General features: G+C 40.1%; 1 protein-coding gene across 1 annotated transcript; it reads right to left on the bottom strand.

Moving 5' to 3' along the window:
• Positions 1–2,440: 2,440 nt before the first annotated feature.
• Positions 2,441–10,830, bottom strand: LOC121443095 (holocytochrome c-type synthase). Its single transcript, XM_041644782.1, has 7 exons — positions 10,776–10,830; positions 10,105–10,260; positions 7,659–7,810; positions 7,202–7,350; positions 6,217–6,336; positions 3,209–3,295; positions 2,441–2,639 (listed from the first exon to the last, which is right to left on the bottom strand). Exons 2-7 carry the CDS (start codon positions 10,217–10,219, stop codon positions 2,441–2,443), a joined length of 822 nt encoding a protein of 273 aa, XP_041500716.1. The 5' UTR covers positions 10,220–10,260; positions 10,776–10,830.
• Between the last annotated feature and the right edge of the window lie 2,113 nt (positions 10,831–12,943).

Below are 12,943 nucleotides of genomic sequence, written 5' to 3'. Positions count from 1 at the left end.
CGAGAGCAATACTGACGAATATCTTGCATATCATCATAGAACCTTCATCTGGTGATGGATGGAGACAGAGACAGACCCACACTGGAGCACTGGACTGAGCTCCCAAGGTCCCAATGAGGAGCAGAAGGAGGGAGAACATGAGCAAAGAAGTCGGGACCACGAGGCGTGCACCCACCCACTGAGACAGTGGAGCTGATCTACTGGGAGCTCACCAAGGCCAGCTGGACTGTGACCGAAAAAGCATGGGATAAAACCGGACTCTCTGAACATGGCGAACAATGAGGGCTGATGAGACGCCAAGGACAATGGCACGGGGTTTTGATCCTACTTAATGTGCTGGCTTTGTGGAAGCCTAGCCAGTTTGGATGTTCACCTTCCTAGATATGGACGGAGGGGGGAGGACCTAGGACTTACCACAGGGCAGGGAACCTGGACTGCTCTGTGGACTGGAGAGGGAGGGGGAGAGGAGTGGGGGGAGGGGTAGAAGGGTGGGAGGAGGGGGAGAAGGGTGGGAGGAGGGGGAGGGAAATGGGAGGCTGGGAGGAGGTGGAAACTTGTTTTTTGTTTATGTTTTTTTTTCTTCTTTTCTTAATAAAAAAAATTATTTAAAAAAAAAAAAAAAAAAAAAGAATTCTACCATACCATGATTTTGTTTACAGCATGAGCTCTGATACTGGGCTTCTGTAGGCAGATTTATCTGTCCTGGGTGTGATGTAGAGTGGACATCAACATCACAGAAATGACAGCTAGTGAATTCATAGGAATACTAAATGCTAATATGTAACCTAGTTTGAACTTACCTTTTCTGTTAATACTTTGCCTGATACACAAGTATATTCTGATTCTAAATAACTTTCCCACAGACAAGAGGTTTTAAAATATTGGAGAAGATCCAAAATGAATCTCAAGTTATATAAAACATATCAGAGCAGAGTTCTACTCCCTAGATAGACTCAAGTGTAATCTAGCCACAAAGCAACTCTGAGTGTTCAGCAGGTGTCTTTTCTAGAACTAGTAAAAAAAAAGTGTATATAAAACTGTTTATCTTGTAATTTACTTGACAAATGACTTTCACAATACCTTATCACTGCAACAGCAAGAATCCTTGTCTGCAGCTCAACTTTCAGTTTCCAGTCATAATGCTATTTGTCAAAATACTTTATTCTATACTCAAACAACTGCAGCTGTGAAAAGAACCAACAGTGATGACATTCTTATGCAGTTTAAAAGTGATTAACACATGAGACCACTGTTGCATTTAGTGAAGTCTGTGCCTGAAAAAGAAATAACTATAAAGTCACTCTGAGATGTTTCAGAATCTTTCAACTGTCAGCTTTATTTAAAAAATACAGATATTTTTAAATGTTGGATTTTATGCATCATATAACAAAGAAATCTACATCAAATTACTAACTCAAAGATACAAACACCATCCACTAATTTAATACTACAGTATTTAGGATAAATTATATTTTCATTGTATCAGCACATAAGAAAACAAGTTATTTCTAACATGCTGCTATAATTAAAATTAAAACAAGTTTTCAGCAGCAAACTTAGTCTTGCTTAAAACAAAGAAAAAATTGATGGTGAATTGATGCAAACATTCCACAAAAAAAACCCCACTTTTTGTGAATTCTTACACTTATCCAATATAACTTTATTTTTCACAGAGACATTGCAGGCCCTGTAACTGCAGCCAGGCTTTCCAGGTTTACATTAGGCTACTGTAAATAAGCTCCTGGTTAGAGAATGGATTTGGGATGTGATAACATAAGGTAATTTATCAACCTTCAGGGACAATGAAATGATTTTTTCCTTAATAGTTATATATTAGAACAGAAATGAGGAGCAAAGTATTTTGAAATTTGCATGTATCATCTAGTTGAAACTTCTATCAAGGTCAAATCTGAAGAAAAAACTTGGCATGTCTTAGTCTTACAGAGTACTTTCAGTGCTCACTTTTGCATTTTTTCAAGGTTGTTACTTAGACTGTAGGGATTTAAGAAATATTGCTTACTTTTAAAACAAGAGTAAGTGCTTCTTTTATATTGAATATAGTTAAAATATTTGGCAGGTAAAATCATCACATTTTCAAATACTCCTGAGAAAACAATAAGGACAAAAACAGCTTTCTATGCTTTTTTAAGAACTCTTTTTTCAGACTGTCTATAGAGAATAACACAAAATACCACAGTTAATGGGAAAACTAAGCGACTACTTTCCTCTTACACCAAATGAGGAAAAAAAATTTAATGACCTATCAACTACAATGGAAAATGTGGCTCAAAATTTAATGGAGCATAGCATCTTTGCATGAAAGATCAAGTTTGATTACACACTTGAAAAGTACCCATGGTGATGTTATGAATGCATTTAGTTTTAACATCTTTCTCAGAAAAAAAAAGTTTCAGTTTTTTCATAACAAACAAAACAGTGGTTACGAAGTCCAGCGCCACCAAGCAACCTTCATTCTGTCCCATACTGCTGAGAATGAATCAAAGGCAGGACGCACATCCAGGATGGTGAACTGGTAGTCCTTGTTAACCTCACCACCATCATAGTAATCAATGACATACCTAACTTCTGTGCCACAACGGTTGATGATCCAGTCATGCCTGTCAAAAGGCAACTCATACCTGGAATGAAAGCACAACAGTGAATGCTAAGTGCTGGTCTGCGTTGATTCTTGGTGTAAGCAGAAAGACAGTCAGAAAAATAGCACATGTTCAGATGCCTGATCTCACATGCAAATGCCTAGCGGGGGATATGAGACGTGGGCAATAAGCCTATGGTGCATAGAGAATGTGGCATTGAAGAACTTTGATGAGTCTATGTCAGATCATCTGTCTATAAATGAAAAAGGTTCATGGGAAAGAGACCCAAGCCAGAAGGCTAGCTAGAAGGCTGGAGAAATCTAGGATGCTAAGTAACCCAATTACACAAAAGACAAGGGAAGAATGAGGCAAGATAAAGACCACAAGAAGAGTAAAAGGACAGTTCTAAGGATCCCCCCAAAAAGCACAATTCAATCTTTGGAGAATGAAGTAGGAAGACAGCCATTCTACCCTCATAATTCGGCCCATCTATGAGTAAACTCAATGAGATAAGGAAATGTAAGCTGGATATACTTTACAAGTGGAACCACTTTCTTACACTCTAGTTTCAGTGGTGAGAATGTCAACAGCAGTTGTATACTGATACTTACCCCATCCAGGAACGAATTCTTGCCCTTGGTGAATATTTTCTGGCTTTGCCTCCAAATCGGACCAATGATGGGCCACAAGGACACTCACTGAAAATGCCCAAATAAGAACAGTCTATTAAAGATACTTTCTTTCCTTTGACAGAATGATGTTACAGTTTTATAATAATATCTTTTTTCCCTATATTTATTTGCTATACTACCACATTTACAGAGGACAGTAACTTATAACAGAATTCAAGTAAATTGGTCCTATTTGTTGGAAACATTTCACTTTCCTTTTAGGTTGTATATGTTTCTCTCTAGGCATCTGCTTGGCTTTCCTGCGAAATTCGGGAGAAAGGACCTTCTCATTTGAGAAAAGGGCACAGGCACACTCTCAAAAAAAACTGTGATGTATTGTGTATATTCCTTCTCTTTTGCATAGAGCAGCTAGGATTTCTGCACAGAAACAACAGAAGCTGCTATATGCAATCAGCTCTTTGGGTGTATGGGCTTTACCTTCACAGATTCAACCAACTATACACTAAAAATACTTGGGAAAACACTGTATCTGAAAACTGAGGATATAGATCAGTTGGTACAGTACTTGCCTATCATGCAGAAAGCTCTGGGTTCAATGCTCAGTACCACATAAATCAGATACTGTGATGTATATTTGTAATTTTAGCACTCAGGACGTGAAGGTAAGGAGGATTACAAATTCAAGGTTACATAGAGGTCTCCCTGGACCACACAAGACTGTCTCAAAAACAAAGACTGTCTCAAAACCAACTGAACAAACAAACAAAAAAACAGTAATAAACATAAAACTGTGCATTTGCATTAAGCATATCTGATTTTTAATCCTTTTCGCTGTTCCTTAAATAAAATAGTACAACTATTTACAATATATTTACATTATTTTAGTCATTTATAAGTGACTGTCTAAAATATGTAGGAAGATGTACACTACACATTATATGAAAATGCAATGAAATAATAATATAAGGAACTTTCAGTATACATGGCTTTGTTATCTTCCGATGCCCTGGAACCAATCCAAGAATATTGTGGGAGTACTTCCTTGTTTCATTTTAACCAATTAACAAACTCTTTGAAGCAAAAAAGAATGGGGACTGACTTCTAGGAACCAATGTACGTACTGCTGAGCCTGTTTTTTAAGTAAACTGAACACTGGCAGTGTCCTAGTTAGTATGACTGAGTTCCCTTAAGGGCCTGTCCTCTACTGACACAAGAGTACAGAGGATATTCAAGACGCTGCCCTTGACACAAACCTGATTCCCTGATGTGGGCTGAAGGACTGGTCCATTAAGACAGGAGCCACTAATTTTGTTAGCTGCTCCCATTGGTAAAACAAGCTAATAATCCCACCATGTAAAGAAGAAAAGAATCTATATCCAGAGTACAACAAAGCCAGACTGTGGACTTTCTAGTATCTCTTCTCAAGAGGTTAACAGGTAAAGCAGTAACTCAATGTATGTAACTTTTCTTTTGAAGACATTAGAGGGAACTTTTATGGCCTAGCTAATTTTGACAGATATTTGCAAAATGACTAGAGGTAACTGAATTGACAAGCTGAAATTCCTTTAGCTTTTATTTGTTTTTAAAATCACACTGCAAGTAATGAGTAGGTGGCTTTAATTAGAGTACATTTTTAACCTAGGTTATGACAGCTACTTACATCTGAGTTAGCCAGTCAGGTCTTTCCTCTAGGTCAGAGGTTACTTACCACCAGGAAAGTCTATCCAACTGGCATCCAGCTAGCAACACTTACGTAGAGTTCATACTGAAATGCTCAGTACAAATACCAAAAACAGACTAGTATAAAAATAAAACAGAAAGTGGCTTTTCTCTAAAAAAAATTATTAATTATGCTTTGGAAGGAATTTGAAATGTAAGGCAGATTATGATAGGCCCTTGCTATGAAAGCTCCTTCAGCCAATAGCCTTTAAGATAGCAGCTCACTTGGGCATGGCCTCTTAGACTATAAATGCAGCTGTAAAGCATGCACTGGCTCTCTTGCTTCCGGCTCTCACTTCCGGCTGTTAGAGTCTGTTCATGTTCCCATTTGTGCAGAGGACTGTGATCTAGGACTGTGATCTGTGAGTCTCCCCTAAATAAATAACCCTGTATTATACGTAATTCTGAACTAGTGCGGTATCATTTTGTATCTTCCCCTATCAGGACATTGTTCTTTGTGAAGATACTCCCCATTGCTTCACTTCTGGAGGTGATGGTCTCAACCAGCAGTGTCACATCATTCCATAAACATCAAGCCTATGACAATTCTGGACCAGGTCACACCCCAAAATAAGTCCAGATGGCAGAGTTGCAATAAAACTACCAGGTGATGTGGAGAACCACTACTTTTTCAACTGACCTATTCTCTCTGAGAAAAGGGGCCCATGTGAAGAAAGACCTTTAAGGTCAGTCCTTACAAGGATTCCAAATAGTGAAGGAACAAAATAAGTTCTTTCCTATATCCCTTGGATCACAAAGCAAATTAGTCTCGTTTCTGATGTGCTCTGTTTTGCTTTCAATGACTGACCTACCATACTTCGTTCACTGAGAGATGATGCTCCACCTACCCCTTCAATCTGGTCAAGCTTGAAACACTTGAGTCTTTCTAGCTATGTCAGAAAAGGAGATTTGGCTTCTGTTTGGTGCCTCTGGAACCTAGCCACTGTGAGGTAAGGCAGCTGGTACCCCTTTGCTAGATGGGGGTTCATGGGTCATGGCTTCAGGAAACTAGCCCACAGCTCTGCAGCAGCCATTTCTGATCATGTCCTGATCATCTGAGGCCTAAGTCAGCATGGAGCACAGCTGAGCTATCTTTGCTTCAAATTCTCTATAAACATAAAGCTCAGGGAGTAAGAAAGTATAGTCTACACTATAAGAATCATCACTATTACACAAATGACTAACAAATTATTTAAATGTTAACACTGTAGGAAAGTTGATATGCAGTAAAAGAAAGAAGCAGGAATTTTTTTAGATAACATACTTACTGAGCATGAAGAGCTTCCCACTTCAAAATCTCCTTCCAAGCCTGCTCATTATTCTGATTGTGAATTCTAATGATATTATACATATCTTTCTGACTAATATCATCATCCTTCCACTTCCACCTAAGAAAGAATGTGCCAAAATTTATCAAATATCATTAATAAAGCCAAAATAGTTACTTCATGTATTCATAAAATGGTTTATACTTTTTACACACTGAAATCAAAGATTAATGGTTCATCTTAACCTTATTTCATGGAATTCTCCAAGCATACTAATTCACCAAAGCATTATTAATTTAGTACCATTGATAAATGATTTACCAACTTTTTCCTGGCACTTTATATATCAGAGTTTCTTTTTATATTTCTAAAAATGTATTTGTTGTGATATGAATTGAACAGATTGTCTGGCTCAGGTAGAGCCTATTCAATCAGTTATAGGCCTAAGTATAACAAAAAGGTGCAGTCCTTTCCATAAGCAAACAGGAACTCCTGAATGTTTGCTTGGGCTACAACATTAGGCTTTACCTGATTTTCAGCCTGAACTTAAATATCAGTTATTTCTGGATTTTAAGCTTCCCAATTTTCAGACCAGAACTTCTAGCATCAGATCCCCTGGTTCTCAGGGTGTGTGACTGATTAACCACATCACTGGCTTTCCCAGGTCTCTCACTACCTGACAGCAGATCTTGGAACTTATTGCTGGCATCCATGATAATGGGAACCAATTCCTTATAACAAATGTCTTCCTGAACACTTCACCCCTACTCCACCACCCCTTTGCCCTGTTACTTATGTTTTTCTAAAAAACACTGACCTTGAATACTAGCTTTGTACTTATATTCTGATAACTCTGAAAATTCTATTATAAACTGATAAACTCACTAAAAATTACTGTATTTTTGGAGGTTAAAAAAAACGTTAACATTTAATTCTGAGATAAATGTGGTAAGCAAATTATCTTCTAAATAATATTCTCACTTACCCTTTCCGTAGCATGGCATTCCAAAACATCTGTTCAGAAGGGTAAACCCACTTTTTCTCGGAGTCTGCTCTTGGAATAGATGACTCCTCTCTTGAGGTAGACAAAGTAAATGGCTGCCCTGGGGATGGGGTCTGATTAGGCGGTGGCATCTAAGGAAAATCAGTATTGTATTTAAAGGTCAGTACGATGATATAAACCAAAAAATAGTCAGTACGCCCTGGAAAGTTATTCACCATATAAGAAGTACAAATTCCCATTAAACCAGCAACATCAGACTTTCAACCTCTGACATTTTTGGTCATACTACTTTTTTGTTGTTGTTGCTGTGATGAAATAACCACCAAGAAAAAAATTTATGAAAGATTTATCTAGCTCATAGTTTGAGAAGACACAGTTGACCATGGTGGAGAATGCAGGGGTACATAAAATGCCTTTGGAAGAGATAAGTGGAGATTACCAGGTTTGAAGGATCTAGGTTCTCCTTATTCTTAGCTGCAGCACCAGTAACAGGGCACTCCACGTACTCATAGGCCCGATCTTGGTGGGCAGGCACAGAGTGTGCTCTGCTCTCACCAGTTGGTTCAGATGCTACTGCAGTCATGGGACAGCCTGAAATAATCAAGTATTAAAAAACAATCACTGTTAAGATAACATACCAACAGTGGAAGAAGGTACTATTAGTTAAGACCTTAAAGAGCTAAAATTGTGACCAACACAGTTGAAAAACTAAGTTTCTTCTACTTAAAGATGCCAAGAACTAAGCCAGTTAACTTTCTAAAGATGACAAGATGCTACAAATATACTTTCCCTTTAAGAGAAAAATATGTACATTCTCTAATTCTATCATGCCCCCAGCAAAAAATAAGCTAAAATCATTCTGCAGATTCAACAGTGGGTGTTGCCCATTATATTATTAGCAATGTCCTACAAAGTTCCTACTTGGACCAGCAGCTGGGAGCTGACAGAGGAACCTAAGTGAGAGCTGGCCATACTTTATTGGGTCTCTGACTTCCAGCCATTAGTTCCTGACAAGTCAATGGAGTAGCAGCCACTATGTAAGCATCTATTCTTGATATACCCCCTCAAATATTGGGCACAGGAGCAGAAAATGAGCAGACTTTACAAAGACTAAAAGAAAAACATTCCGTTCTGCTCATGTTTGTTCAAAGACTCAAGTAAGCCACAGAAAATCCCTATTCATCTGAGGTCTAGTCCTTGTCAGCGGATATAAAAGCTCATCAAGAAAGCAGACTTGTAAGGAAATATACCATGAGAGACTCATGCTTCTGAGTCTTATAAACAGAGGGGCACAAGTAGCAGTCAATGCCCAAGCTCCTAGGGTGCGGATCCAGGCAGGTGTGGGGACCGAGAAGCTTGTTTAAAATAAACATCAGGTGATCAGGAAGGTACTTAAAGATCTATGTCACAGAATAATGGCTGCTTCTGTCATGGAATCCTCCCTTGTTCCAGGCACCAGTAGGAAATACAGAATATGCTGAATGCTAGATGTCATACACAGAAAAGACAGTTTCTTTCACTTCCTTAGCCCCTCCTCCCAGGCCTTCATTTTCCAAGACCCCAAGCAGTTCACTTTAGGGGTGAAAACATAACTGCAATACCTCTCTCTATGACAGTAAAACACTAATCTTCCCAGAGCATTGATCCCAGGTGGGTATCAGAAGGAAAACAGTGCTATACTTTCCACATTATATAACCTAGAGGCCCATTAGTCTCCTAGAAAGACTCACATTCTTTACTATAGAAATAAAGCAGGATCACAAGTCTCTGTGGCAGATAAAATAATAAAGAGGACTACTAGAGAACAGAAGCTCAGAGCCAAGCCACACTTGCTTTGTTTGCTTTCTCTCAATTTCTAGAAGAAGGAATACTGGAAGAGCATGGGACCTGTCCTTGTCCAAGGTCACAACATTTTCACCAACTTCAGAACTTACTAGCTAAATGGCTCGGAGTACAGAAGTTAGTTTCTCTGAGCTTTAGTTTCCTTGACTATAAAACAAACAGAAAATCAATCCCCCATACAGGTTTATAAAGGTGAGAATGTAAGCCCTATCAGGCAAAGGATTTTGTCTACAATCTGCATTGCTGTTTCTCTCTCAGTCAAGAAACAAAAGCCAGCATTGCTTGTGAGAGAGAGTAAGTGCTGACCTCTTGGAGTTAGGCTGGCTAACCCAGAGAAAGAATGATGGCACAGGATCCGTGAGCATGCAGGAAACATGAATATGCAATAAGCATACCGACTGCCCCAATCTGAACTATCAAAAGCAGACAGGCACCAATTAAAGAACTTTTTATGCTTCCAACCTTGCACTGACACTGTCTATAAATTCACTTGGTGAAGGCTTATTTTGACCTAGATGAAGACTACAGCTGATACGGGAGTAGTTTATTGAGACATAGCTAGACTGAGCTTTCTCAGCTCTGGCTTTCTTATTATTTAGCAACCAAAGATTCCATCCATGTCCAAGGCGGTAGGATGTTTAGCAGCATCTTTGGTCCCACCACACTATATGTCTCAGTTGTGAGAAGGCAAACTATTTATTAAATGTCCCCTTGAATGATGGTTCTCCTCATCCACGACTAAAAACCCCTGATGGAGGCACAGGGAAACTTTGGAGAGGCCATTTTGTGGAACAGCTGCTGGGTTTCCGGGCATGATCTCAGACACCCATCATCATAATCCTGTGAAAAATATTACATTACACCTACAGATGACAGACTAAGACACAGAGAAGCTGTTTATGATAATGGCTAAAGAGCAGCAAAATTAGGATCAGTCCCAGGGTGCCTTACTCCCAGGCTTACAAGCCTCACTGGCAAACTACAGGCCTCTTCCTTTAGAACCATTACCTCTCTTTCAAATTTCTAGCCAACAAGCAAACTACCTTTCCTCCTCCGGGCTTCATGCATCGGGCATCCTGAAGGCGGTGAATGGGGCTGAAGATCTGAACCGTCTGAGGTGTTCACTGCAGCAGCAGGAGTAGATGTGGAGGAACCCATGGCTGGAACCACAGGGATGACTCCCGGTCTCAAATTTCCACCTGCCAAAGCAATAAGTCCGATTTCAGTGCAGAGACTTAGCAACCAGACTATCAGCCCCTTGTCATTCTGACACTGGCTGAACCTCATTCTTCTTCCCCATCCCATGGGAAAGTACACTTGCTTGGGAGCAGTTTTAAAATACTGCCCCCTTTAGGGGAAGTACCGTGAAACCTATGCCACCATCTGGTGACACTTCTCTGAGAGACTGGAAACACGTAAGGTGAAACCGTGTCTTCTAGACGTGTTTAGACCTGGTGGTGGGGTCCTGTGAGGGGGAGGGGGTGACACGGGTCCGGGAGACGAAGCATATGGAACCGGACTCGAACCCCTGTCCTCGGGGGCCCCCGGTCTCAGAGAAGACAGGGAGGTTCAAAAAACAGGGGAGTGTCACCAAATTGGGAGGCCAAGGCGCACCGAAGAAGGGCAGCACGCCACCGATCTTGTCCACCTGTCCATGTGCGTCCCACCCGAACCAGTCCGCGGTCCCCAAAGCCCACCGCACGCCCTTCAGCACCTCAGTCTCCCCTCGGACTGGCCCGGGCGGCCACTGCGTCGAACCGCCAAGCCGGATACTCAGGGCAGCGACCAACCTCCGCCGCCGCAGCCGCCGCCGCAGCCGCCGCCTCCTCCTCTTTATCCCAAAGGGGGTCACCGCTAATGCCCGGGTCACAGCCGGCTTTCTTGAGCGCCCTTGACTTCCTTTTCCGAAGGCGGAACTTCCGGAAGCACTGGGGCAGGCCGCAGACTGAGAAGAAGCCCTGTCAGTCAGGGAGGATGTGGCCCACCCCTTCCGGTTCGAGGCCTATAGCCGTCCGCGCCTTCTCTCTGACCCCACCTCTACGGTCTGGGCGGTGTTTTCAACTCGGCTGGCGGCTAGGCCGCAGTGGAGCCGGAGAAAGCTACTCTGTTCCTTGTGCATGTGTGCTTTAGGGAGCAGAGGGGGCGCCCTGGAGTTGTCAAATTGCTGGGGGGTTGTTTTTGTTTTTGTTTTCACTGTCACTATGCGCGTCCTTACGTGTTTCCAGTCTCTTGGAGAAGTGTCACCAGATGGTGGCATGGGTTTCATGGTATACTTCCCCCAAAGGGGGCAATATTTTAAAATTGCCCCCAAGCAACTGTCTTTAGGTTCTTGAAAGGTCAGTTTGTATCTTTTAATGGACACATAGTATTCGTGTGGATTTACGGAATAACATACTATAATTCAGTACCTACGCTTAAACTTTGTTTACCTAATCCTTTCAGGACTCCAGCAGCTGTTGTGAGTGTACTCCATGTAATCAAGGAATTACAGTTTTCATATAAGTATTATATTTCATATAAAGTAAAATAAGTTTTCATATAATTTGTATGTGGTAAACCAGAAGATGGGGTAAGTTATTTCACCCGTTACATTTTTGTAACATTTTGTACATAGACCGAGAACCATTGTGCTAAGGTGTGTATATAAAATCCAGCCCATCAAATCTTTTTTTGAAGTTTGTGTGTAAATGGTTTCAGGTCTAATCATGTTGTATTGGATAATATGTACTATATTTTTATATAACATAGATTTATATCTTTTTAAGATTTTCCATATGTTCTACAAGTCTTTCTTCTCTCATTTTACATGGTTAGTTTCCCGTTTTCAGAATATTTTTTTTTCTTTTTTCCAGGTCCCTAGTCCCTTCCTAAATTTCACATTCCTATTTGAAATTCTTTGTTGTATCACACTAATCCATTCTGTTCCACCAGTCTCTCTTCTCTTACTTTCTGCCTTCTCTCACAAGCTCTTCACCACCATTTCCTGTTAGCGCCCGCAGTTCTTACTTTTCTTTCACAATTTATTGCAAGATTATCACCTTTCCTGGGTCCTGAACTTCCAGAGTTTTCCAAGATTAGAGGCAGCAGGAGACCTCACACAGGATCATGGCCGGAGAACAGAAAAATGATATGGCCTGGGTATGAGGACATGGAAAAGAAAGTTGCATCAGTGAGGAAGAGCTCATAAAGAGGAGCATGCCCTAGTTATAATTAATCTTGACAAAGAAAATTCTACTTTTCCATTTAAGTGTAATTTTCTTACCTACATGTGGGTTTACTGAAGTTAGAATATATATCTTTATTAAGCTTTTAAATCCTGTCAATTATATTTAAAATATGTCACACCAGGGAGTGATAGTTTACACTCTATGATCAGTCTCCAATGAGATAGGAGCTTACACTTAAAATTATTACATCTTTCATCACAAATGTGTTGCTATGAAACATGTCATCCCTAGCAAGGGCTTAGTGATATAGGAGACTTTTACCTAGTACAAGATTCCTATCTAAATGTGGACCAGTAACTAAGTCTATTATCTGGAAGTTTAGAATCAGTAAATCCTTAATGATATCCCTAATTCAATGATAATTATGGAGAACATATAATATATCAGGTACTGTAAAAATTGCTAGGAATATAAAAATGCCGAGCAAAGGATTTGTTCTTCAGGAATTTATATTTAAGTAACTTATAGGTCAACTAACAATAAAATACATCTAAACAGATATAATTTCATGTTATTTGATTTGAAATATTATTTGACAGAGACTGAGGGGGAGACACCACTATTGAAAATTTGATCTATGTAGAGGGGATTTCTATCTGGAGCTATTTCAAATTCAGAATATCAGACCCTACAACAGATTTGTTGAGTTCAGGTC

Source organism: Microtus oregoni, unplaced genomic scaffold, assembly GCF_018167655.1.
Source record: "Microtus oregoni isolate MIOR12 unplaced genomic scaffold, Mior012 000099F_ref0000060, whole genome shotgun sequence".
Classification (NCBI taxonomy): Eukaryota; Metazoa; Chordata; class Mammalia; order Rodentia; family Cricetidae; genus Microtus; species Microtus oregoni.
This window is presented reverse-complemented; position numbering and strand designations above follow the sequence as displayed.